We start from the raw sequence: 25,596 nt of genomic DNA, 5'->3' as shown, positions 1-25,596 counted from the left end.
AGGCTAAGAACTACCATGGAGGAACCTGGGGAAGTAGTGTTGGCTTTCTAGTGGGCAGAGTTATGTTATTAATCAAAATTATTACTGAGGCTTTTACTTCTTTAGACAGTTGTTCTGAGCTACTTAGCAGCTTCTGGATCATGTCCAAGTGTCAGGTAACTGCAGCTTCTTTTTGCATCTTGGAAGCAGCCTTGGTGGATGGAGGAGAGCTGCATTAAGAGTGTGTGTACGTGCCCAGAGGTTCATGGATAATACACCTTGGTTGTGGCTTTAAAGTAGACACAAATATTGCTCACAAATTTTTTATTTTTTTTTTTTTTCTCATATATTGAAAATGTAACCAAAGTAAAAGATTAAGTAATGCTGCAGGGTCTGATGGGTTAGAACAGAGTCATTATATTAGTGTGACCTATTGTGACTTAAAAATTAAATTGTTGATCTTCCCTTTCTATCTATGCTTTCTTCCTGCTCTTTTCTCAGTACGACATTTAATCTCGTTTGAGCCATGTGTCTTTTCATATGTAGATGTTTTATGGCTGGCTCTTAGCTTTGGTTGTCCCATACTTGGGGAAATAAAGGCATATATCAGCTCTGTGATACATCCACCGTTTCAGGAAGTGGTGGACAGAAGTAGGAGACAGGACTGGCACAGAAAGGATGCACTGGGATTGACTGTTCATTTTTACCCAGTGCAAGAAGTAAAGGCCAGAAATTAAACTGGTGAGTGACAAGTTCAAAACAAAGGAATATTGTTGTCCTCATACAGTCTGAGCTTACACGGGAGCTCTGCCACTGAGCGTTGAAAGTTTGCATGGGCTCAGTGAGTTAGTAGTGCAGCTTTGGAGGGAGGAGCAGCTCTTTGGGGACTGCTGCATGCAAAGATGCCTTTTTTGGTCTAGAAAGTCCCTAAGCCGCAGCTTTTTTAAAAGTTGGGAGAATATTTTTATCTCCACTGACCTTTAGCAGTGTGCTAGAATTTTGGAGACCTGAATTTTACTACTGACCCAGACTCGCGTATGCTGATTTTACTGAGTGCAAAAAATGAGTGATACCTTCAGCATTGTAGCATCCATACTTTCTACAGCCTTGATGATGCTGGTGGAGGGCAGCTGAGAGGAGGCACTGTGTGTGAAAAGTGGGGGTGACTAGAGTGCATCTTCCCTTCCATTCCCTTCTCCCTCTGCCTCATCTGCACTTGGAAAGTCACAGAGTGACTAAACTCTTTATTTTTAGACATTACAAAGAAAGAAAGCATTAGACAGCTGGCTGCAAAAATACTTATTTGTGACCTTTCTCTACATTTGTACAATTCTTGTTGCTATTCTGGAGAAAGCTTGCAGTTCCTCCCCACTTCAGCTCTTCGGTCTTACAGAGTTTCAGGAGAAACTGAAATGCTTATAACTTTATGCATGCATAGAATCATAGAATTTTTTAGGTTGGAAAAGACATGTAAGGCCATCAAATCCAATTATTAACCTAGCACTGCCAAGGCCACCACTAAACCACATCCCTAAGCACCACATCTACATGTCTTTTAAATACCTCAGGGATGGTGACTTCACCACATTCCTGGGCAGCCTGTTCCAATGATTGATAACTCTTTTGGTGGAGAAATTTTTCTTATCCAATCTAAACCTCCCCTGGTGCAACTTGAGGCTGTTTCCTCTTGTCCTATTGCTTGTCACTTGGGAGAAGAGACTGACATCCATCTGCCTACAACCTCCTTTCACATAGTTGTAGAGAGTGATAAGGTCTCCCCTGAGCCGCCTCCTCTCCAGACTAAACAGCCCCAGTTCGTTCAGCTGCTCCTCAGAAGACTTGTGCTCCAGATGCTTCACCAGTTTCATTGCTCTTCTCTGGGCATGCTCCAGCACCTCCATGTCTTTCTAGTAGTGAGGGGCCCAAAACTGAACACGGTATTCAAGGTGTGGCCTTGTCAGTGCCGAGTACAGGGGGACAATCACTGCCCTTGTTCTGCTGGCCACACTGTTTTGGATACAAGCCAGGATGCTGTTGGCATTCTTGGCCACCTGGGCACACTGCTGGCTCGTGTTCAGCCAGCTGTCAATCAGCACCCCCAGGTCCTTTTTGTTCAGGCAGCTTTCCAGCCGCTCTTCCCCAAGCCTGTAGCGTTGTGTGGGTCTGGTGTGACCCAAGTGCAGGACCCAGCACTTCTCCTTGTTGAACCTCATACAGTTGTCCTTGGCCCATTGGTCCAGCCTGTCCAGATCCCTCTGCAGAGCCTTCCTGCTCTCAAGCAGATCAACACTCCCACCCAGCTTGGTGTTGTCTGCAAACTGACCGAGGGTGCACTCGATGCCCTTGTCTAGATCATTGATAATGATATTAAACAGAACTGGCCCCAGTTCTGAGCCCTGGGGAACACCACCTGTGACCGGCCACCAACTGGATTTAACTCCATTCACCACCACTCTTTGGGCTTGGCTTTTCAGCCGTTTTTTTACCCAGTGAATCGTATACCTGTCCAAGCCATGAGCAGCCAGTTTCTCCAGGAGAATACTGTGTGAGATGGTGTAAAAGGCTTTACAAAGGCCCAGGTAGACAATATCAACAGCCTTTCCCTCATCCACTAAGCAGGTCACTTTGTCATAGGGAACAAAAAAAAGAAATTGCTTCAATGTTTGGAAAACAGCTACTTCTGTTTGTAAGCATCTGGCCTTGCTTTTGTCCCATTTTATAGTAACATACTATCTGGACAAGCAACTGGAGCACTGTTAGTAGGCGCTGTGCTGGGGTATTCCCATGCTGGTGGCTGAACACCATCTGCTCCAGTCAGTCCAGTTATGAACTAAAGTACAGCTTGAGATAGACTTCTCCCTAACCTTTCCACTTGTGAGAGGAAGGATTAAGTAGGTTTTACGGATTCAGTGAGGTGAAAGGGTTTAGCAGTATGTATGAACAGGAACTGGAATTGGGGCCATCATCAGTGGGGTTTGGCCTGCAGCTTGTGATGGGAGCTAGCAGGTGTGCAAATGTAGTTTAAGCTATACAGATGTTATTGGTCATGTCTTTTGTGATTGGAGCAAAATCTTAGGAAAAAGGGGGTAATTTTGATCTTGCATAATGGGGAGATGTGAGTTTTAGTTGGGTATGTTCAGTCAAAAGAAAAAAAAAAGGCAGGACAATATGAATGTGAGAAATCCAGCTGCAAAAAAGAAACAGTTTTACAGTAATTGAATGATATGGGTCAGTCATATTAATCATGTTTCTTAAGAGTAACTCTGTAGGACAAAGCATTTCATAATACAGCTGTTGAGTGATGAGGATAATTTGTTTTATTTACTTAAAATGGTGTGTATTAGCACTGCCCTAACCAGTAAGTTTGCAAGCTGAAATACAGCTATTACATACTTTTTTTTTTAATCACAGCTACCTTTCACACACTGTTGAGTAAAGTAAAACTTTCTATTTATGTGAAAGTATTCTTGGGTGGAAGCCCTTGAGTCCCTTATTGCCCCCAACCATATTTCTGTGACCAAATTATCTTTGCTAAAGCTGATTTGTATAAAACCATTTTTCACTTACATAGCATCCGAAATGTGAGAAACCACTTTATGCTGAATGCTGTTTTGCTAGGACAATGTGCTGAATTTATAGGGCACTTTGTTTCCCAGCTGAAAAACTACTAAAACCTTTTTGAAGGTGAAGCATTGCTCTTGCAAGCAGAGATGGAGCAGTTTTATACAGCTAGCATGTTTGTATCAGTACTCCAATTGCATCAAGTGTTACAGGTGTAGTTTAATCTACCTTTTATATCCATCTTTGATATATTACAGAAAAGAATATTTTCTGTCAAAGCAGAAAGATGCATGGGAGTGGTTTTACAGGGGTTGTGGCAGTACTTGAGTACTAGCGACTGGTATTTCAGGGGGGTATCTGGCCAATGGAGGAAGCCGGATAGAGCCCACACATAGTGATGCATCAGCTTCTGCCACCACTGGGTTCTAGAGCTCTGCCCATGTCAGATGGTAGCAAGTACCTGCACTCAGTGAAGTACTGGATTTTGCTTCCTTATTTTAGATGAGCAGTTTCTCATTCCACACCATTAGTTCCACCAGCTCTCAGCAGCGCGGCAGGCTGTTGCCAGCCATGCTCCCTGAGGTCCAAGTATTGCAATAGATGCGTTTTCTACTGCTAGTTTGATTTACTGTGTACTTTTGAGTTTTTTACAAGGTGTGAGCGATGCCCTTTGTTAGGAAGGATTTCAGATAACTTGGTTCTGTGTTTAAGAAGTAGAAGGACATTGATGATCAATGTGTGGATTGGTAGGGTGTTTTTTGGTTCATTGGTTTGTTAAAGCCTTTTTATGAAACTTAGAATACTTTGAAGCAATGCTGAGGTCAAAAATATGTTTGCTTGTTGGAAAGGTTTCTCAGCTCAAAACATTAACAAGAAGCTTTCAAAACCTTGGGGGGAAAAAAGCAACCCACCCCCAAAGTACTGATTTTCCAGCATTTTTTTTCCCACTCTGCTAAGTGTAAAAGCTGTCTAATAATTTGAGCCAAAGAAAGATGAAACCTCACTAATTCAGTAAGCTGAATTCTCTCACAAGCTGCTTATCTTTTATATTTTAGAAACATATGTGGGTTCCACAGTATAGTGCTTAGCTTGTATGATTTCATGAGAGGTATGGGATAATGATGGTGGTGTGGAAATAATGGCTAATGCATCTCTAAAAAGAAAAGAAGGAAAAGCATCGAACCTCTCAGATGAAAGGTGGATGCATATGTGTGCTTTTCTGAAGTCATTTTGGGAGGTTTGGGAATAGGTCCCTCTGAAAGGGTTGGCTCTGAGCTCTCCTGCATGTTGTCCTCTGAGGCAGTAGGTGTGATGCTTAGCAGCAGAAGGCTCTTGCTGACATGAAGTTGTGCGCTGGGCTTCTTACTTGGGCAGGCAGGTTCTTATCTTTGGAAAGGTTTCATTGCAGGAGCTGTGACCCACTTTCCAGCACACCCAACAAATTTCAGTGAAATTAACTCACCTGGATGAGTGTAGCAGAAGGTGCTGGGAAACATAGAGCCAAAATCAGTGCGGGGATAGGTATACTGAAGTGACTACCCCACTTATCTACTGAATTTGTCTTAGGACTATTAAGATTTTTCTGCCTTTTTTTTTTATTAGTAATACAAGTAACTTCTGAATTAAGTAGGTCAGCTATACAAAAATAGTAAAACAAATTCAGCAATTGTTTTTGTGTGTTGTGGCAGTAAATCTGTTGAGCATCTGCTTAGAAACAGGCCTCTTCTTTCACTCATCCTTGTAGTTAGAGCAAATTTAGATTGTTTCTGTTTAAAACCAGCAAGCAGTGTCCAACAAGTTAGACAATTGTAATCATAAATCCCTGGAACAATCTGTGTTTAGAGAGCATAAAGTAGATGAGCTGGGAAAATTTGTTCTGCATCAACCTTTCAAAAAAAGCCAAACTCTTCAAAACAGATTGGGCTCCTCTTTAGCATAGTGAGGAACTTTTGCTGGTTGTAACTGCCTTCTCTGATATTTGTAAATATACTGATAAAAACCTGAGATTTGACAGACATATTTAATTTGCAGGAATAGCTTGATAGCTTGCTTGGTGGTGTTTGTGTGTCGGTTTTTTTGTTATGGAGCTTACAGTTAGCTGGTGCTAGCAACATGAGCAGTCTTTTATGTAAGCACCACTTAAACTATGTCTGTGCCCAAGTTCAGAACTATGTCTGCCATACAGACATGCTGTATGTATGTAATCAGAGCATACCATTTAGTTCAAACTAGAGTTCGTTATACTTGGGAGATGACTCAAAGATACTCTGCAACTTTACATTCACTGTAGTTTTCTCAAATTTCTCAATGTAGATGCACCCTCACTCAGCTCAGGAAGGGGGAGATTAAAACTCTCACCATGCGCTGGCAAGCAATTAACTCAAATGTCTTTGTGGACATTAAAGGCTAAAGCAAAAAAATGTATATTCTCAGTATTCATGAGGACTATGTAGCCACGGTTCTGCCTGATGGCTTCATGAATTTTTTATCTGTTGGCACAGATCATGTAGGAGCAGTCTCCAGGGTGATTTAATATAGATGCTTTGTGCCAGGCTGGTGTACTTTCTCAGATGTTGGTCGGGGGATGGACGGGCTCCTTAAGTTTGGGCTGTAATAAGAGGCCCTTAGTCCTGTATGTCGGTCTATAATATGACCTACTTTTGATAAATGAAAGACAAAAGGGAATGGTTCAAGCTGTGATCAACAAACGTTTTTTTTTTAAAAGAAAAGGTGTGAAATGTGCACTAGCTCAGTTTTTCTCTCTTGCACTGATGAAAATTTGCAAGTTGGCTTCCATGTTGAAGTTGGCTACAAAATAAAGTTGTTTGTGGGGGAGGAAGCTTTCTGTACTTGAAACATGTTAAAGGAAAAAAGTATTTCAAATTTGTGGGAAGTTTTAACAGAGCCTGTTAGCCATTAAAATGTGTTACACCCAGGTAGGAAAAGTCATTGCTTTAACAAGACTTGGAAGGAACAAGAAGGTTAATTCAAAACTAAGAAATGACAGTAACAGGGAAGAAACTTAAATTTATTCAGTCTTTGCTTGCAATCCTGAGAAGAGGTTTTGAGGTCAAGGAGTAGACAGGTCTCTTGTCTCAGTGCACACAGTTTGAAAGTTTTAAATTAAAAATTTAACAGATTTCAAAAGCCTTGACATACAACAACATTTAAAACACATTGCATGTGAATGGCAGGTCAGCTTATTAAGTCTGATAGAGGAAGTCCATACACTTTTTAAAAAATAAAAATCTAAGCTTATTTTGTTGGCAATTATATGTAGGTTTGGGACATGGTAAGACTACTTGCAGCTCCATACCTCATGATGGTGACTTGTTTTAGGTATGCCAGTTTTAAATGCAGAAATGTTAAACACCCTTTTTCATCTACATCAAAGAACCTTGTCTTGATTTAGGTTCTCTTGAATGAATAATCTTGTCCTTGTACTTTTGTAAAAATAATTGGATTTGAGTTCAGTAGCTTTTGTTGCAGATTATATTAGGACAGTATAGTAAACAATTATCCTCCCACAGTGGGATGGGGTGAGGGGGATCTATAGCATACTTCTTTGTTAATTCAGTCTTATTGCTTCCCGTTCCTGGGACCCTTTCTTATCAGCTCATGGGGTTTGAGTTTGAGAGAGGGGAGAGAGTTGTGGGCTTGAAGTTTTTTTGTTTGTGGTTTGTTTGTTTTTTTGTTTTGGTTTGGGTTTTTTTGTCTTTCTTTTGTTTATTTACCTCAGTAAAATGGAGAAAGGTTTACAGGTTTCAGTTTTTGGATTCTTGCTGTCATGTTCTGGAGAGAATTTTGGTGAAATGAAGTGAGTTTCTAAATAAAGCAGAAACATTTGACAAATAAGCATTGCAAAGTAGTACAATTTTATCACTTCAAAGGGCATGGGAAGGAATCCAAACCTGCCTTGAACTGGTTAACATGTGTCACTTGCCAGCTAACATGGATTATTTTAAGACTGAGATTTCTCAAATTGAAGGTTTAGAACAAGCCATTGAGTATTTTCTTTATATCACCCTATACGTTAAAAAAAAAAAGTGCAGCATATTTAATTACATGAGGCAAATATTCATTAGCCCTGTTAGCTTAATCATTTTTTTTTGAGGCGGGTTCTTCTGGCCCTGTTTGGAAAGCCTTAATTCTTGTAGACTTTTTGGGCTGTTTAAAATCCCTGTAATCCCTATTTACATGTTGTGGGTTCTGTGGTGATTTAAGCATCTTCAAAGCTGCCGGGAAGCTGTCAAACATGGATTGGCTAAAGGGCAGCCACTGTGGTCAGCTCAGAAATGGCAGATGACTTGCTGGTATGGAAACACTGCATTCACATGCTATAGGAGTACCCTACAGACATATGTCCAATGCCCCAGATGACTAAAGAGTTGCTATATATTAGTTTCTGGCTGGATTCAGGGCAAAGATTACAGGTCACAAGTAGGGCTGTTTGACTTGTAGTGAAATCCAGAGAATCACAGGCAAAAAAGGATCCTTTTAACGTCTTTCTTCCTCCACATGTGATATTTTAAAATATTTGTTTAATGCAGACTTTGCTAGTGCTAATGAACATCAGCCTCCAAGGATTATGAGGGTCAACACTAACATTTCTGGTTTATTCTGAGATTAAAATGACATAAATTGGCAAGATGATAAGCAGTAAACTAAAATGGTTACATCATAATTAATTGGTAAGGTTCAAATAGCCAGTAAAGGAGAACAGAAAGACTTCTATGAGTCAGTGGGGGCATTTTCCCTACTGTTCTATTAGAGCTTATTTTCTCAGTGATGCTGCAGTTATTTTCTGTTGATGTGCCCAGGATGGTTTATGCTCATTGTGGATCTGACCTGTTCATCGTATTTCTAAAGAGAAACTTTCGTAGGGTGTGGAGTGCTCAGGCAGTGGAACAAGCATATTTTTAAGCTGTAATTTTATGAATGTGAGGATCTGGACATCTCGTGTGGAGTGGTGGGAATGGCTTCTGAAGAGAATGTGGATTTGGGGGTTCATTTTTCCCAGAGTCGTTGGCCGGGTGGGATCCTTGGTGCCCACTGTGATCACTGCAAAGAGCAAGTGGTGCCTAACTGGTATTTACCTTCCTCCACCAGGGCAAAGCTAATTTTCAGTTGGGTGATTGTTGTTTTTTTTCCTATTCTCCTTTTTCTGCTTATTCATCAATTGTAATAGTGGCTGTCTTTGTCTAGCTGGCATTTGTTATAGTCCAAGTGGGAAACCCAAAATGGTACTTGCTCTTGTTCAAATTTACATACTTATGGTGAAATGGTGCTTCCTTTTATGCTCTAGGAGAGGTGAGGGCTCATTTTGCAAAGGGTTTCTTGACTCCTTTGTAGAGGAAAAATTGATCTCTAGGTTTGGGGTGGAGTATAAGGCCTTGCTATTGCTGTTGTAAAAGATCAATTTGAGAAAAAGAGATAGGATCCAAAATGCAAACCAGCATCTGCCTTCAGGGGTACAGGACACTCAGAAATGCTTGTCATGTTCAGGCAGACGGTGCAGTATTTATGAACCTGCAAAGGCTGAGTGCTTTCTATTCCAGTGTTCTGTCATAACCCACACTGTCTGAACTGCCTGGCTATGGGCTTTTTGGTTCATTTGGGTTTTTTTGTAAGTGTGGTTGTAGACTGAAGGAGGAAGCTGCTTTTAAAAAGGTACCTGAATTCTGCGTTTAATTTCCTTATTTATGTTGGTCTGTCATTTCTAGACCCAGAATATATGCGGCTGCGTTCAGCAAAAAATACTTGTCCTTTAATTTCTGTGTAAATGAATACCAGCTTTCAATTTAGCTGTACTGGAATCCATTGAAAAAGAGATATTGGTATGACATTTGTTCAGATTTACATGTTTTAAAGAGAAAACTGGCAATATACTCAATTCTGCTTTCCTTACTCTTTCATAATAGTTCTTTCCTCTTAATTGCAGTACCTTATGTAATAAATAGTCCCATGGGTTTTAGTAAGACTGCTTAGGGAATTGAATACCACAGCGTTAGCAGAAATGGAAAAAATGAATAGTGCTTAAAAGAAGTGCAACATTTGGCAAAATGCTCATACTTATAGTTTGTACATGTATCAAACACTAATTCTGTTTTTGTTTACTGATGAATCTATTTAAATTGTTACAGAAAACTATTGGAGAGAATTATGTTAATAATGCTTTTCGTGGCACCTGGTGTTGTATTTGGGTTTCTGTTGATTAAATTCTATTTAAACCTTGAAAAACATTTTTTAAACTGCAAAGTATAGCTTGAATCTGTTAAGTTTTTGTATGAAAAGAAAAAAGATATCTTAACTTGTACCAATTCCACCAAAGGGAATCACTTGTGTGCACACTTGAATTGGTGGTCAGACCTGCTCATTATTGCAGGCATATAAAATGTTTCTGTCAAAATTGCTTTACAATCTCTGGAAGGGATTTTTTTTAAAGCGCGCTTTTTTTTTCTTTTTTTTTTTTTCCCAAAGTGGAGAAATACCACAAGAGCGTATCAGGAGACAGACCTTTGTGGTTCAGTTTGGGGATTTTTTTAGCTTTCCCTGTTCCTACCTCGCTGACGTAGAAGGTCATCCTGTGTCTTGCAGCCATTTACCCTCTACATGTCCTTACTGTGCTTTGCTGTCCTTGTGGACGAACTCTGGTTCAGGTCACATACCCATTTTTCCTGTGCTTGTGAAAAACATAAGAGGAAAGGAAGACGAATAAATATTCCTGTTTAGAAAATACAAAGTTGAAGCAGAAAATGTATTTCATTTTAGATAATGGATATAACATCAATATTACAATTCTCTTCTCTTATTAAAATTTAGACAAACACTGTATGTGTGAATTGTCCTGGATTTTTCTCGGCTGTTCATTAGCAAGACATGCCATTTTAAAATGGCATTTAAGCAAACCCAGCTGGTTTGCTTAGATTTAAATGAAGATCAGCTCAGCATGAAGCTTGGAATTGCTTCTTGTGAATTTTTTTCTAACTGGGACTTTTTAATCTGCTTTTGACTTTACTGTGTATTTTTTTTCTTTTACATTAGCATGTTTAGAGAACTGATTTTCTATTGGATTTATATCATGGCTATCACATTCCTTCACTCAGCAGCGCAAGAAAAGCAAAACAGGAGTTGAAAGTTGTATATATGTAAAAAAACCCTGAAAAACCACAAAAAACCACCCCCCCACCCAAACAAACAGAAAAACCACACCCTTCAAACAAAAAAAACCCAAATCAAATCTTATCTCAGAGGAGACTGACTTTGCAAGTGCCCAGAAAATCCATCTGAAACAATTTTTATTTTTGTGTTTATTTAATGAATGTTTCTTGATTTTGCTGCTTATGGTGAAGGCTGAGCTTGGGTTTCTCCATGAATGCATGAAGCTGATGAAGATGTCTTTCATTTCTATTTGTTTTTATTCCACCTACGGTACTCCTCTGCCCTGTCTCTACTTAGAAGTGTTTACTTGCAGGACTTTATAAAATTAGCTTGAATGCTGACAGACATCCCCTTTACCATCTCTCTTAGGCTTCATTCTTGTCTGGGTCTATTGCTTTCTCTTCCAGAAATTGTTTGAACTTCTTGAAGACTGGAATTTTTCTGTGTTTTCCAGGTTTTTGGTACAAACAGGGACATAGATGCATTCTCAGCTCCTCCATTACACGGCTAGAAGTGTTTTACAACTCCTTAGAATTAAAAAGTAAATTTCTGACATCAAATTCCATCAGCATTTTGTTAGCTTTTTCAGCTACCTTTTGGTTATCAGCTAACAGCAGTGTCTGGCACTGGTTTGGTTATGCCTGTGTTGAACTAAAGACAATTCTTGCTTCTTTTGTCACTTTATACTTCAAGTTATATACAAGTTTCCAGTGTAGCTTAGATCAGTGTGTTAAAGTGTATTTGCATATAAAATGTACAGAGCTTACATGCTTCTGTTTCATGAGGGTTAAAATGGACTGCTTTCTTCTCAAGCTCAGCAGTGAAAATGGTACTGTCAGAGCTCTTAATCCTAAAGCAGGGAATTGATATGTGATTCAGTGCATCGATTTGGTTGATGTTATGGAGCTAGCAGTATGGTTACAATCTGCAGCCAATCCAGATTGCAACCTAACTTTTACAGCGTACAGTAGGTTTTTTTCCTCTCATAACATACAAGTTTCAAATAGCGACTTCACTGATACACAGCGTGTCTTTGTACATAAGGCTTCCCACCCCCCTTGCAAGTAGTTAGTAGGCATATATTGATTTCAGGCTATAGAATTGGCTTTCATATGGGAATGTTATAAATAATTTTTCCTTGAAAAACCAAGGAAAACAAGTTAATCTGGTATCACCCATTTTCCTTTACCAAATGCTATTGCTGTAACCACTGTAACATTACTTAGCATTAATTCTCTTTAATCAGCTGAGCTGTCTTAAACATAGCAGGGACAGCAGTTGTAGCTCAAAACAGTGCTTAAAATGGGGCTTGTATGTGGATGTGAATTCCATGATTTTTAAGAGTTTGTGGTCATTCAGCTGGATAAACATGGAACTACTTCTTTACTGAGTGTGTTTGTTTTGGTCCCTGCTGGCAAATAAAGTCTTAGGAAATTGAAGTCTTTTAGATGAAATCAAGAGTTACATAGTTCAAAATGGCAGAAGTTCTTATTGTTCATATATGAATGTGATTCCTATACAGACTTTGTAGCTTTTGTGGGGTTTCCAGAGTTGGACTCATAGTTACAAATAATTTAGTTTTTAATAAGTGGAATGGTGATCTTTGAGTGTATGTAATATAAGCTATGTAATTCATCTCTAAAATGTATCGGGGACACCCAGTTTGTAAACTGGTTAAACTTACAGATTGGTCTTTGGATCTGTAACAGCTTTGTATTTTAGCAGAAGAGTTTGAAGGAAAAGCAAAGTCTTTGAGGCATATCTCAATACTGTTTGAACTTTATGGTTTAGAAAATTGTATGAACTGGGCAGCTTAAGTGCTTGCTGCCTTTAAGAACTTTTTTAGTTTCCACTGCAAAATGAGTCCTGAGGCAGTAGCTACCCTGGAAACTGATTTATGAAAAAGGCTCTGTTTGGAGGAGAATATTACGTGCTCCTCATCTCTGCAAGCTGCCCTGCTCTTTTCATTGGTTGGTGCTTTTCTAGGAGGCATTCCTCATGCTTTTGTTCTATCCTTTTTTTTCACAACATGAAAGAAAATCCTCAGTTTTATGTGCTCCACATGGAGTTCCTTTCATCCTTCAAAGTGATGTTACTTATTTTGCAATGTAATCGCCTGTATGAGCTTGCTTTTGAGCTGTAAGGCTAAGTGTTGCTTTTGTTGGCAGGGTTATAATGTTTGCACATTTACCACATGTCATTGATTGATAACAGCAATGAAGTAAATAACTGAAGCATTTCACTCGGTTGTTTGTTTTTTTTTGTTCTTCTGTTTCTCACAGGTTCATTGCTAAACCATGTGCCTTAGGCCTTAAAGTCCAAGCCAACGGACCACAGAAAGCTCAACCTAATGCTATCCTGGAAAAAGTTTTCACAGCTATTACAAAGGTAGAGTATTTAAATAAAATATTTACCTTATAAAGTGGGATATGGCACTGTAAACTATGTCTGAACAAAACAAAGCTAACCACTAAATGCAGTGTTCCTTTTTTACAGCTAAAATCAGAATATGCAAATGCCAAGGTTGTCATTGGTATGCCAACTTGAGCAGTTGTCCATCCCTTCATGACATCTCCTGTAAGCTTTTAATAAAAAAAAAGTTGTAACAGAAATACATGATAGGTGCCATATGGCCACCTACTTTTTGGCTTCTTACCTTTTAGAAATTTCCACAAATTTGTCTTTTTTTTAAAAAAAAGAGGTGAACTGTGAGCCAGTAACATTGGCCTTCTTGTGTTTTCCATGGAACTTCAAAGCCACTCCTAGGGGAACTGCCTGAGCACATTGAGCACAGGGCATTGCTGACTTGCTGGTGTCCCAGCTGTTTCAACTGTGATGAACATCCTTTGAAACTGGGGGCAGAGCTAGAAACGTTGAGGAGAATTGACTGAATAATATTCTGCCTGCAGATTTTTTTTACACAAGTCTCTCCCTCACCACTTATGTCTCTGTCTTTACAGCTCTCACTGTATGACAACTGAACTAAATCTCTATGTCATCCTGTCCATGCTTTTGAAGTATCCTGAACTTTTCCCATGCAGTGGGCAGTGAACAGGTGTCTTTTAGTGTCTCCTGAAGAATTTGGTGGTTAGCCACTTCGTAGTGGAAAGGCCTGTGGAGGCCTGAGGGACAAAATTGGGTTCAGTGTCAGGGACAGTGAAATATGCCATGATCTGTTTTGCTTGTGTGTCCAGCCCTCTCTTGAGATCACCATGGCACTCTGGTTTCTGTCCTGTTTTCAGGGAGGGTATCTCATGTACCTTACTTCTAAAAGTTGCAGCACATGTGCTGTCACCCAGACTCAGCTGGAGGAAGAATGGGATGGGTTTTTTTCAATTTTTCCTTGCAGAATCTTCTAGCCTGACACAGGGCCCGAGTGTGTGAAGTGATCTAACTCCTGCCTGTGAGTCATGGTAGGAGCTGGCACACACAGCTCCCAGCACCCAGTGCATGGAGACAAGTGCAAAGAGCTCCAAAGGAAAGCATTTACTTTCCTGCAAGAGTTTGGTAGGGCTGTACGGTAGCTGCTCTCAAAGAAACTGTCTGATTTAGCCAGCCACCTTTTTGGAGTCACATGCAGCAGTTCTCTTAGTCAAAATCCCAAGAGCTGCAGAGCTGCTTCAATCATTTGATTTTTCTAAAGTTACAGAGAATGGCTTTTCTTAATCTTGCACTGAAAAACTCATGGCTACTTTGGTCGACTAAAAAAAAATTTTTGATCTCCTGCAACACGTAAAGAAGTCTTTATTGTGGCAGCTCCTTCTATCTCATTCAGTGTATATAACTGCCTTGCGGAAATAAAGCTAAAGCTCTAGAAAACAGATTGTCCAAGAGATTTTTCTGTTTCTTTAAAAAAGAATGAGATCAGGAGAAATATATAAATAGTCCTCACGCAGTACTGTATGTGTCGAATTGCTGCATGATTGGAAATGTGGTCTGTACTGCTCTTCTCCATATAGTAGTAAAATTAAAGACAGACTCATTTTCTTTTGCCTTACCTCTGCACTGGTTTGCAGCTGCTCTACAGAATAAGAGTTCCACACTCACTGCTTTCGAGAATAATTCTGTGTAGCTAATCTTGCAGAAAAAAAATTCTCTGTCCCTGTTGTCAAGGTGATTTTCCTTTTGAAGTTGTCACTTTGTTTAATGACCTCATTTTTTAACATTAACATGCACAAGGATGCGATCTATCTTCTTTCCATGTCAGTCAAACAACCTTCACTACTGCAACAGTTGATAGGACAAAGATCTTGATGCAGGACAATGGAACAGGCATAGCCTGTGGCAGGCAGGGGAGTGCTTGTAAGCCCCGCTACTTGAGAAATGCATGGATTTTATTCCAGCTGATCACCACTTCCCAAGTTTCAAGCAAATTTTCATCCCATTGTTCCCTTCAAGTTTCTTATTATTAATAACTTGCATGCAATATTACCATATATGTCTTTCTAGATTAATAATAGTTACTATAAACATATTTTGATGTTGTTGATCTGCCAGCAGAGACTTCTGTGAAAGTAATTTTATTTCCATATATCCACGTGTCTGACAAGTAGCCTCTAAGAAATCGAGAGGCAATTACAGGGTTTCTAAATTTAAAACGGAGTTACTGCAGTTGGGCACAGAAAGAATTTTTATCCTTCTCTGTTCTGTAGCATCCAGATGAAAAGAGGCTGGAGGGCCTCTCCAAGCAGCTGGACTGGGATGTACGCAGCATTCAACGCTGGTTTCGACAAAGGCGCAACCAGGAAAAGCCCAGCACTCTTACGAAGTTCTGTGAGAGCATGTAAGGATGTGCATTCTGTTCTTGAGCCTGTGTCATCATCAATTTTCTCCTTTGTTCTTCATGGGTATTTTTGTAGATGGGTAGAAAATTATACAAATTGGTAGAATGTAACTTCTTGAATAAGAAAATCTCCTTTCTCCTGAAGAAGTCAATTTATACTTTTTGTGTACTTTGAATAGTGAAAAGCTTTCAGAAATCAGATGGTTGTGATTCTATAATGTCGGGGTGCCAACCTGATCCTTTGAGACAAGTCGCCTTGTGTTAGGGTGGGAATCTGTCTTTACAGCATAACCTTTAGCTATACAACCTGACAGAGATCTGAGACACAGGAAAAAAAATAAAAGCCAATTGGATTGCTAAACCATTTCTTTGTTTTTTCTCATCCCAGGCTTATCCCCCTTACTAGCCCTTTTCCTTGGGTGTACTGAACTGAGGAGCTAAAGGCTCCTGTGCTTTCTTTAGGAAATTATTTTTCACCTGCCAGGGTTTACTTCTAAGCAATCTATCCCAGCACCCAGCTGCTCTTCTAACTGGTTATCTACATAAAGGTCGTTTATCTAATTAGACTCCATTGTTTTTAGTATGTGAGCTACATTTCCATGCTAGCTGGATATAACATATTAATCTGCATTGAAAGAGCATGGAAAATTACATCTACTTAAAATATTTACATGTTTTTCTTAAAGGAGGACTAACAGACATTGAATTCATAATAAAACAGAAAGTAACTAGTTCATTTGAAAGACTCATTAATTCCAAGTTTCAGCCCTCTAGCACTGCTTGATGATGTTCCTTTGATGTGGAAGGTCATGCATTTAAGGCAGATTTTAGACGCTCCAAATCAAGGGACTTGGCAAATATTGCTGAGGCCATAAACAAGTATTGGTTTTATTATACACTATTGGTCAAGTGCTTGTGCTGTTGCTGGGTTAAAATTCTAGTTAGAGTTTTTGTTGGTGGGAAAGTGTTAGGTAGAAATGTCAGCAGAAATAGAGGAAGCCTATTTAAGTTAGAAAGCAAATTGTAGTTAATCTTATTTTCCAAGTTTTGGTTTTGTTTTGTTTTTAATTATTCCTTACAATTCTTAAATTGCTTCTTTAAGAAATTGCAAGTAAAGAAATCACAAAAACACTGCAGACCAGCCAGAAAGAGAGGGGAGTGTGTGTACCCACACAAAAAACGCAGCTTGTGGAATGTATTGTCATATCGTTCATGCAGATTTCTTAAATGTATTTCATACTTTTTCCTTTTGTACATTTCCTAAGTATTTTCCTTAACTTTATTTTTTTGTGGAGACATACAGAAATGTTCATAATACAGTCCTGAATACATAATGTATTAAGACATTTTTTTTCTAAAGCCAAACCACAGATGAAATACTTTCAGCTAAGGACTGAGTAGGAGAGAAATTAGAAGAGTTATTGTTAAGAATATTGACTCTCTAGCTCAGAGAATGAGAGGCCTTTTTTTTATTTTAGAAGAAGAAAGATAAATTGTCTAAAGGTGATTGCCCTTTAATAAACAGGAACTTAACTTGTCAGAATATTTATGTCCTTTACCTGGTATTTACAGCTAAAATCCACCCTTCTTAATATTAGTAAAGCCAGGTAGAGTAAGATTATGGATAAACCTAGTCATCCTATTGCCAGCAGCTGGTGGTCTTAGAGTTACTGATTTTTGAGATCAGTGAAGAACAACCTTTTTTCTACAAGGGTTGTAGCTGTTACTGTATATACTTGTTTCCTTAATTTGTAAGAATGGTTGTAGAATCTTGGGGGGGAAAAAACTGTATTACTGTTAGAGCTAGCATATTCAGGCAGTATACTTCTGTTAACTCAGGTCAGAGACTTCACTCTGTTGCATTAGTGCCAGCAGATTTGTGCTGACCTAGAGATGGAAAAAACTTACGCTTACCATGAAACACAGGCACAAATAAGCAAGTTACGGGTGCTGAACTTGCTCCTTTCTGGCATACATTATGGAAAAAGCGCAGGGCTGAGAGCTATGAATGCAAACTGGAAGGTAAGGTCAAGCTGCAATGAATGTGATTAACTTAGGCTGACAGAATTAAGTGCCAGCTTCATTTAGAAAGCACCATTGGGCATTACTGTGATATGTGTACTTAATAGTGATGATAATATTTGTCCAAAAAGAAACAAGGTGGCACAAATAATAAGTAGTGAATAGTTCAGGTTCTCTCTGGTTTGCAGAAGGTGCAGTGGGAGTTGTGTCTCCATCTCTATACGTACATGCTGCTGTGGGAATGTGGTGTTATGCAACCGACCATGTGTGCGTTGCTCTGATGGCACTTCCAGCGGTGCAGTGTGTGCCACTAGCTGTCCCATCATCACACATGCTGAATAGAGTTGTTGACAGGTAGTCAGAATAGCACTGGGAAGCCAGCGATACCTTTTTTTCCACTCAGTATGGGTGTTAAATGGTTGTCTAGTTAAAGCTGTCCATCAGGGCACTAAGCAAGGTGCTTTACTTCAGTATGTTTGGAGCAAAGAAATCCTTCTGTATGAGGTCTGTAGCCTTTTCACAACTGTCGAGTTAATGGGGTGGCCTTTTGGATGAAGAGTCCATGTGTGGCAGCTGCTTTGTAGCTCCACACTGCATAAAGCACATGTTCCCATGATAGTAGTGGGAAGGGGAGCACTCCTTCACTAACTGGGGCACCAATGGAGAGTTTCATAGCCCTGACAGGGAACGAAATGTGCCCTTATGTAATAAGCAGGCACAGAGCAAGCAAAATGACAGTGATCCCCACCTACACCTTCAGCTGTTGAGCTGCTGTTGTCCTTCTAGAGAACTTCAGTTTTGTTGGCAACTGCATTGATTGACTGTGACTTGGGAAGAAAAGTGACAGAACCCACAGCAAATGTGGAGCTGCTTAAAAAGAGCTCCAACACTTTTTACATGGAGATGATTCAATTTACTGCTAGAAAAAGTGTTCTTTGGGCCCAGAATGGCTTTTTCATGATGCAAAGGAGAAGGCAGCTGTGCCAGAAGGGCTGTAGGCCATTTCTGACTGCCTTATCTTTCTTGCCAAATTACTAGTTTGGGTACTATCTCAGGTAGAGGAGTTTCAATAGAACAAAGGCTGAGAGTGAAACTCCATGGTAAACACGCTTGCCTGGAGTGAATGACGCCCAAGATCCAGGCCCAGACAGACTAAATCAGCAACTTAATCATTAGATTCTTCTTGTCCTTCTTTCTCACTTTCTCTACCCCTCCCTTCTTTTTCTTTTCATGCAGCTTCAATTCTGGTCCTATACAGAGTTCAGAGAAACTCCAAAACCTACACTTTTTTTTTATTTTGTCTTTTTTCTTTCTTTTTTTTTTCTTCCCCCAAATGGAATGATTCCTTTGCTGCTAGCCATCGTTAGATGTACCTGCTAAAAACTTCAGATAGTACACTGATAAATACCTATGCAAAACATGAAACAGATAATTTCACCAGGTTCATGATCCAGTATTAGTCAAAAAGACAATAGTAAATGGGGTGTTAAGGATTATTTTACTAGGAAGTCTATGGGTGGTTTCTCAAGGATTTGGTGATTCTAACACAAAAGTTGGAGTTAAACAGCAGAGTGTTTGTAGTCACTAGGAAAGGCATCCTTGTAATGCTCAGGCACTTAGCTTACTACATTAGCTGCAGGGGAGAGTCTGTCTATAGCTTTTCTTTCCGTTGTGGGAATTTAGGCAGTTTTACTCCTTTCCTCAACTTGAAATATGGGTAAAAGAGAAAAGTGACCTGAGTGTGCAAGGTGGACTTTTTTACTCCCATGCATTTCTGTTACTTTTTATCCCTTTCTCTCTGTTGCAATGGCACAGCCTAACATCAAGACAAGCTTTCTCCTGCAAGAGTAGGGTAAGGACCTTGCGTTGTGCACTTTGAGTATGCAGCTCATGAGAAAACACAGAAAGTGGATTACCTTGCATCTCTTTTGAAGCTTGTGTGGCTTCTTGTTATGCATGGAGTGTATCTGCAATACTTTACAAGGCTAAAAGTTGTTTCTGCAGAGGACTATCAATCTATTTAAAGGTAGGCGATGCAAATTGAATCAAATGCTCTAATGACTCTGGTGGAGCACAGTTCTAGCACAGAAATGTATTTTTTAAAAAATACATATACAACCCCCCCCCCCCCCCCCCCCCAGTGTCTGGCCACAAATGCGTTCCCAAAAACATCCATAGGAAGAATTCTGCATCTGGATATAGTAGAATGGGAATTCCAGGCATGGAATAAGCTAGTGGGAAAAGAGCTTCAAGGTATGCTGGGAACAACTGGGAGGATGTAACTCTTGGAAGACTGTGGATAGTGACTTTGCTGATTGCCAGGCAGAATACAGAATCCAAGAATATCTTTGTTGATGTCTGATATTCAGAAAGGCAGTGCAGTAGTGATTCCCAAACCACTTCTAGTTTCTTCCCAGTTTCAGTGTATTGCGCTGCTGCTCACACTGCTGGTGCATAGGCATGTCTGCTTTTCTCAAAGACTAAGTAATATAGAAAGAGCAAGCATCCTGTCCGCCTCCTTTGTTGTTTAGAGCAAATGGGAAAAAACCTGTGTTGCTCAAAGTTATTAGCCTGCGATTTTGCAATTTCATCAGGCTCATGACTTTTCTGTTCTACAGCTATATACATCTAAGCAAGCTGTTTGTTAGAGACATTTACATGGTTTCCAAGGAGTGGCTGGCAGAAACATATGGCCAAGAGAATTTTTTGCGTTTATGCAACAGTCTGCATGTGAAAACATGGAAATGTGCAGATTGGAGAGCCAAAGATTTCCCCACGCCCCCGCCATTCTTCTCTAGAAGATACTAAAGTATCTCTCTGTGGGGTGTCTTTTAGTTTTGATGTAGGGGGAAGAAGAGTCTCTGTCTCATCTCCTAGCCAGAACATCTTCTTTTTCGTAAGGAATTGAAGTTGTTTATACACATTTGGTTTTGGGGAGATGTTATCTATCTATAGCTGTGTATATATATGTGTGTGCACAAGTATGTGTATAGATAGACACAGATATATATTGATTTTTTTTTTTTACTTGTCATGCATATTTATGTGAAAATTTTATGGGAAGTTTGCAACTTCTTGGCCATATTGCTGTTCTTGACTGGAAGAGTAATTCTTTCCCACAAAATTGCACTGGAAAAACAACTGTGCAAGGGAAAGAAATTGAGACAGCTGCTTGTTTGTTGAAATTCTGAACTGTGCTGATACAAATCTTAAAAAAAAAAAAGCATAAAAGAATTAATCAGTCCATGCTTTGTGTGTAACAGTAAAGCACTAGAAAATAAGTAGGCATCCAAAAGCTTCTAGCTCTGAATTTTTAATAGCCTCAGGCCCTTTTAAGTCAGCTTCTTAAAACACTGCTGAATACAATGATATTTGCGATGCAAGCAAAAATATGTGGTACGTGGTATTATGGGTCCATTTAATTCTGATTTGTTAATACAGGCTTTCAGCTGCCTCAGTGATACATGCAACAGAGGACTAACCAGTTTTTAACAACCAGAAAAGATAACAAGGAGATGGGTCTGTAAAGCTGTGCTACATGCCCTGCAACAAGTGTGATAGTTACTGTTCAATGGCCATAGAATTACCAAATTTCTGCTGTTTTTCATGGAGCAGGAATGGCTGTTCCTTCTCACTGTCTCACAGGCACAAGGCATAACCTCTTCCCTGCTGCTTTGACCTGCTTGGGAGATCTAAAGCAGTGGTAACTCAGCCGGCAGCTTGGTGAAAGGGAAATTGCACACCTAACTAGTACGCTGAAAAAAAGTTAGAGATTTTCCTTGCTATTATAATTCTGGATTTATTTATTTATTTATTTTGAACTGGGCAGATATTTAGTTCTGCTGCTCCTTCTCCTTGTAACATCCTACAGTGGGCTGCATTCTGCATCCAGGTGCTTCTGGGACAGGTGCTTCTGTTGACAGATGATCATAGGACAGCAGCCTCACCTGAAAGAGAAAGCATCAAAGAAAGTCCAAAATTTCCAAAAGTTACTGTGAAACAGCAGCAAACTCTGCAATAAGGCATAGTACTGGAAACTTCTAAGTAATTCCTATTTCTTTCTTTCTTTCTTCTGGAATGCTTTGTGCTGAAACAGTTAATAGGACTGATAAATTTAATACAGGTGAAAAAAAGCGAGTCGTTCGCATACTGCTTTTTATGATCCTTAACTTATTTAATTTTTTTCAGTATTTCACTTAGCTTTCTGTGACCTTGAGTGAAATACTCGCTGGTACTTCACAGCAGCAGCTAGTAGCGGTGTCTGAAGAACACATGATATCATTGAGAAGTGTATGTTTGTGTATGCCTCTCTGTATCTGGAGGTAGATTTTGGATATAATTATTTTTTTTCTTCCCATTCTCCCCACTGTTGTCTTAAAACAAAGGGGGTTGGGCAGGAAGAATAAGAGGAGGAGTACTCCTTCAAGCACACTAGCTGGGTTTATAGCCCAGAGACTGCTTTGGCTCTGGTCAGGCAACAGGGTGGTTTCCCCAAAGCTGCTAACTCCCAATACCACCATGTTAAAACAGACCTGTAAAGGGAAAAGCCAGGGAAGCTGTCAGCTGCTGTGATTGACCCAGTTTCTCTTGAGTGCCAGTGTCAAGAGAAGTTGACACTCCCATAGGTTGAAAGAAGCTAGCTCGGGCAAGTCGAAGTTAGAGAGTTGTGAACACAGATTTTTCTTTAAATCAACTCAGCAAAGTGTAGCACTTTGCAAAATAAATTTTGAGGCATCCTACTTTACTTTGAAGAAGTCTTTCAGTGTCACTGTTTGGTGCTGCTGTCTGCATGCTCCAGCTGTACCAAGCTTACTATACCAAAATGAAAGAGGAGAAACTACTAAATGGTCTGTCTTTGTAAAACAATGTGCCCTTTTCAAATCAATTATCTGAGAAATTACTCTCACTTAGCATAAATCTTCATGGCTGGCAGGTTTTTTTGTTGTTGAAACCAACAATTTTATTTTTTTATTATAACACATACACAGACCGCCCAGTCCACGGTTTTGATTAATTATTTTTTTTCAATGTGAAGTCCTTATTGGTTTGTATTAGTTGCACTTGAAAAAACAGTAAAGTTTGAGTCTGACACCCTTCCATCAGAAGTCAAAACCACTTTAATGGTGTTTTCTGAAGGCCTTTATTGATTATTTATTTATTCTTTACTGAGTGTCATGTAACTTCAGTAATGTGTATCTTCCCATTAAAAGATTAGGGAACTTTGTCAATGAATCCTGATAGTATGTCATAAAACTGCTGGTGGAAGTAAATTGGTGGCTCTTAAATAGCCAGAAATTGCATGTAAAGCAAGAAGCATGTTCTTGTTTGGTTTTTATCCACTAGAAGAAGGGAGTCATAAACCTGCTATGTGATTTCTAAGATGCTAGAGAAAGAACAGCTAATAACAAAAATGGATTCTCAGTATTATCAAACTTGTGAGGTTCTATTATTATTTTCATTATGTTAAGTGTCTCTCTAAAAATAGCAGCTTGCATATCTCAGCTCTCATTTACTTGAAACAAAATAATGTCTGAAAGACACACCATTGCCTTCACAGTTCAACCAAAGTTGGAAAATAAGGGTCAGTGTCATGCTCTGTTTTGCCCCAGGCAGTCTCATCTCCCATGGGCACACTTCATGAACACTGATTTGCTACTGGACTCCCTTCTGTGATGATGCTACTACCTCTTGCCAAAATGGGTTGCAGGCACTATTGAAAGGATAATTCATTGAAAAGATAAATCACTCCAGGGTTTCCTCTAGTCAGATGATATGGATATAAAATTTGCCAAATCTGACTCTTCCAGCTAGGATAGTCTTGTTATCCAAGCAGAGCTATTGTCTCTACATTGTGCCATAGAGCAAGCAGCACATGCTTGGTGTTGAGCTCTAAAAACATGATTCTGGCAAGGTGCAAACACATCAGTCTTAGTATTTCAGAAATGTGGGTCCTTCTTGCAGGGATGGTATAAAAGAAAGGGGACAGGATGACAAATATACCATACAAACCCAGAAATCCTCATGGTGTTTCAGAGCTATATTTCATATGAATGTAAAGTAGAACCTGGGCATGTACTATCCAGTGTTCCAGCCCTGAGCACCATGAATGTGAGCCCATCCAAGCTAGCTGGTCTCTTGCAACCTTGCACTCTTTGAAATGTCTGAGTAAGGATTCATGCATCAGGTGATACAGATATAATGATGATGATAGTGTAAGGCAAGGGGGGGCAACAAAGGCTAGCTCTTATACTACTCGGGGAACTCTGTCTTTGAAGAGAACTGCTACTGGTGAAACCTATAGAGCTGGGCTGCCTGTCACTATTTTCCATTGTGCTGCTAGACTCATGTAAGTAGAAAAAACTGTTCCATTGCCATTTTTAGTTAAAATTTTTATCAAATGTAATGTGAAAGTATGGTATTTTGCAGATGCAAATAGCAGTATAGTGAGTGTAGATGCTACAAGGATTGTACAGGAGATCAGAGAAACAATGGAAGAAGAGAGAGGGTCACCTTAGTATAATGTAAAGGCATATGAAAATGATGACTTGTATAAAGAAAATAAATGGAGAACAGCAACTGCCTATTTCATCATGCAAGAACCAGGAGGTATCAAAAGAAAAAGGAGCATACTCAAAACTGAGCAGTGAAAACAGTTTTTCATACTCTGAGTAATTAAACAGGATTTCATGTTTCTTTCATGGAATTCATTGCTCTCCTGATGCAATAATTCAGCCACAATTTGTAATTAAAGAGATTGTTCTACTTACTTGGGCAACCAGAGTATTTGGTATTGTGCTGATAAATAGATTGTATCTATAGTTTGCTTAAAAAGCTGTTGTCTTTAACTATAAAGTATCATGCATGCTGAAACTGGAGTACTGAGATAAGGAAGAGACGAGCCATGCAAGCAAATGACATTTGTGTCATGAAGGGTGTAGCCTGGAGCAGGGGCTCAGGTGCTGGCAGACTCAGATTTGAGAGGCAGCTTGGCGGGGGAGGACACAGGTTTTCAATGAGATGTGGAGGAAGTTGGAGTCTGTGAAATTGTTCCAGAACATGGAAGATGTGACCTTCACCGAGCACAAGAAGGGTTTATTATAGCTGCAAGTAGTGGGGAAGTTGAGATGAGTCACAGATGCCAAAAAGGAGACTCTAATTGAAGTCATCTAGCAAATGGCAACTAAAGTGTAGAGAGTAGCAAAGTTGGTCTGGCAATTGTAATCTGTAGTAAGCATGTAAAATACTGCAATTTTATCACAGTACTGTAAGAGTTACATCTAGACTCTGTGATTGATACATTCAAGGACCTATTAGTCTTTTAGGAGTATTATATCTAATAGCAACACAGAAAAGGAAGAGAGATGTGCTTGAATGCAAGGCCTCAATAGAGGGTAAAAAGAGAATGAGGCATTTATACTGAGACTCATGTCAGAGAAGCTAGTGCTGTGCAAAAAGGCCTGGAGTCCTGTTTGGTTATATAAAGGTAAGAAAGAAATCCTGCTCTGTTTTACATCAGGGTGAGATGTTGCTCCTTGAGAGTAGCACTCAATAGTTCTGTACACACTACTGATTCCATTGTCTGATACCAGGGTAGGCTGAGTTGAATTTATGTTCCTCACTAAGCCACATGTGAAGTCAGTGCAGAAGAGTATTGATGAAGCTTTTTATTTAGTGTAAATATCCTTCTTCCTGTGATGTCATTCAGAGCTGGTTCACTGATGGCTTCCTTGCTCCAAGAGAAAGAGGGTAAGACAGTACCCGTTGCCTTGAGTCAACATAAAATACAGTAATTTGTAGCCTGAGTCCCTGGATATATGAATAAGTTAATGGCTGGCAAGCTGTCCTGATTTTGAAGTTGTGAGAACACAGTGCAGCCACTGACAGCAATTCCAATTCTGCCCTAACGCTTGCTTCCTGATCAATCAGGACTAATTATCTTGCATATACCTTCTCTCCAACACACAGCTTGCTCAGTACTCACACTTTCCAAAGGCAGAGTCTGGGCACTCACACCTAGCTGCTATGGTGTGGTTTGCCTGTGGGTTTATGCCTTCAGCATTTCCTCTCTGTATTAGGCTGTGGACTATTCA

General features: G+C 39.6%; 1 protein-coding gene across 2 annotated transcripts in view; it reads left to right on the top strand.

Annotated features, from left to right (window-relative positions):
* Window positions 1-25,596, top strand: part of CERS6 (ceramide synthase 6) — a 131,166-nt gene that overhangs the window by 27,168 nt on the left and 78,402 nt on the right. For both annotated transcript variants that reach the window (XM_080398971.1, XM_080398970.1), the window contains exons 2-3: window positions 12,984-13,089; window positions 15,354-15,484. In XM_080398971.1, the coding sequence (XP_080255097.1) occupies window positions 12,984-13,089; window positions 15,354-15,484 (237 nt within the window). The remainder of the gene's footprint in view (window positions 1-12,983; window positions 13,090-15,353; window positions 15,485-25,596) is intronic.

The sequence above is a fragment of the Falco punctatus genome (assembly GCF_963210335.1).
Source record: "Falco punctatus genome assembly, chromosome: 8".
In the NCBI taxonomy this organism is placed as follows: domain Eukaryota; kingdom Metazoa; phylum Chordata; class Aves; order Falconiformes; family Falconidae; genus Falco; species Falco punctatus.
The sequence above is the reverse complement of the archived record's forward strand: the minus strand, read 5'-3'. Positions and strand labels throughout refer to the sequence as shown.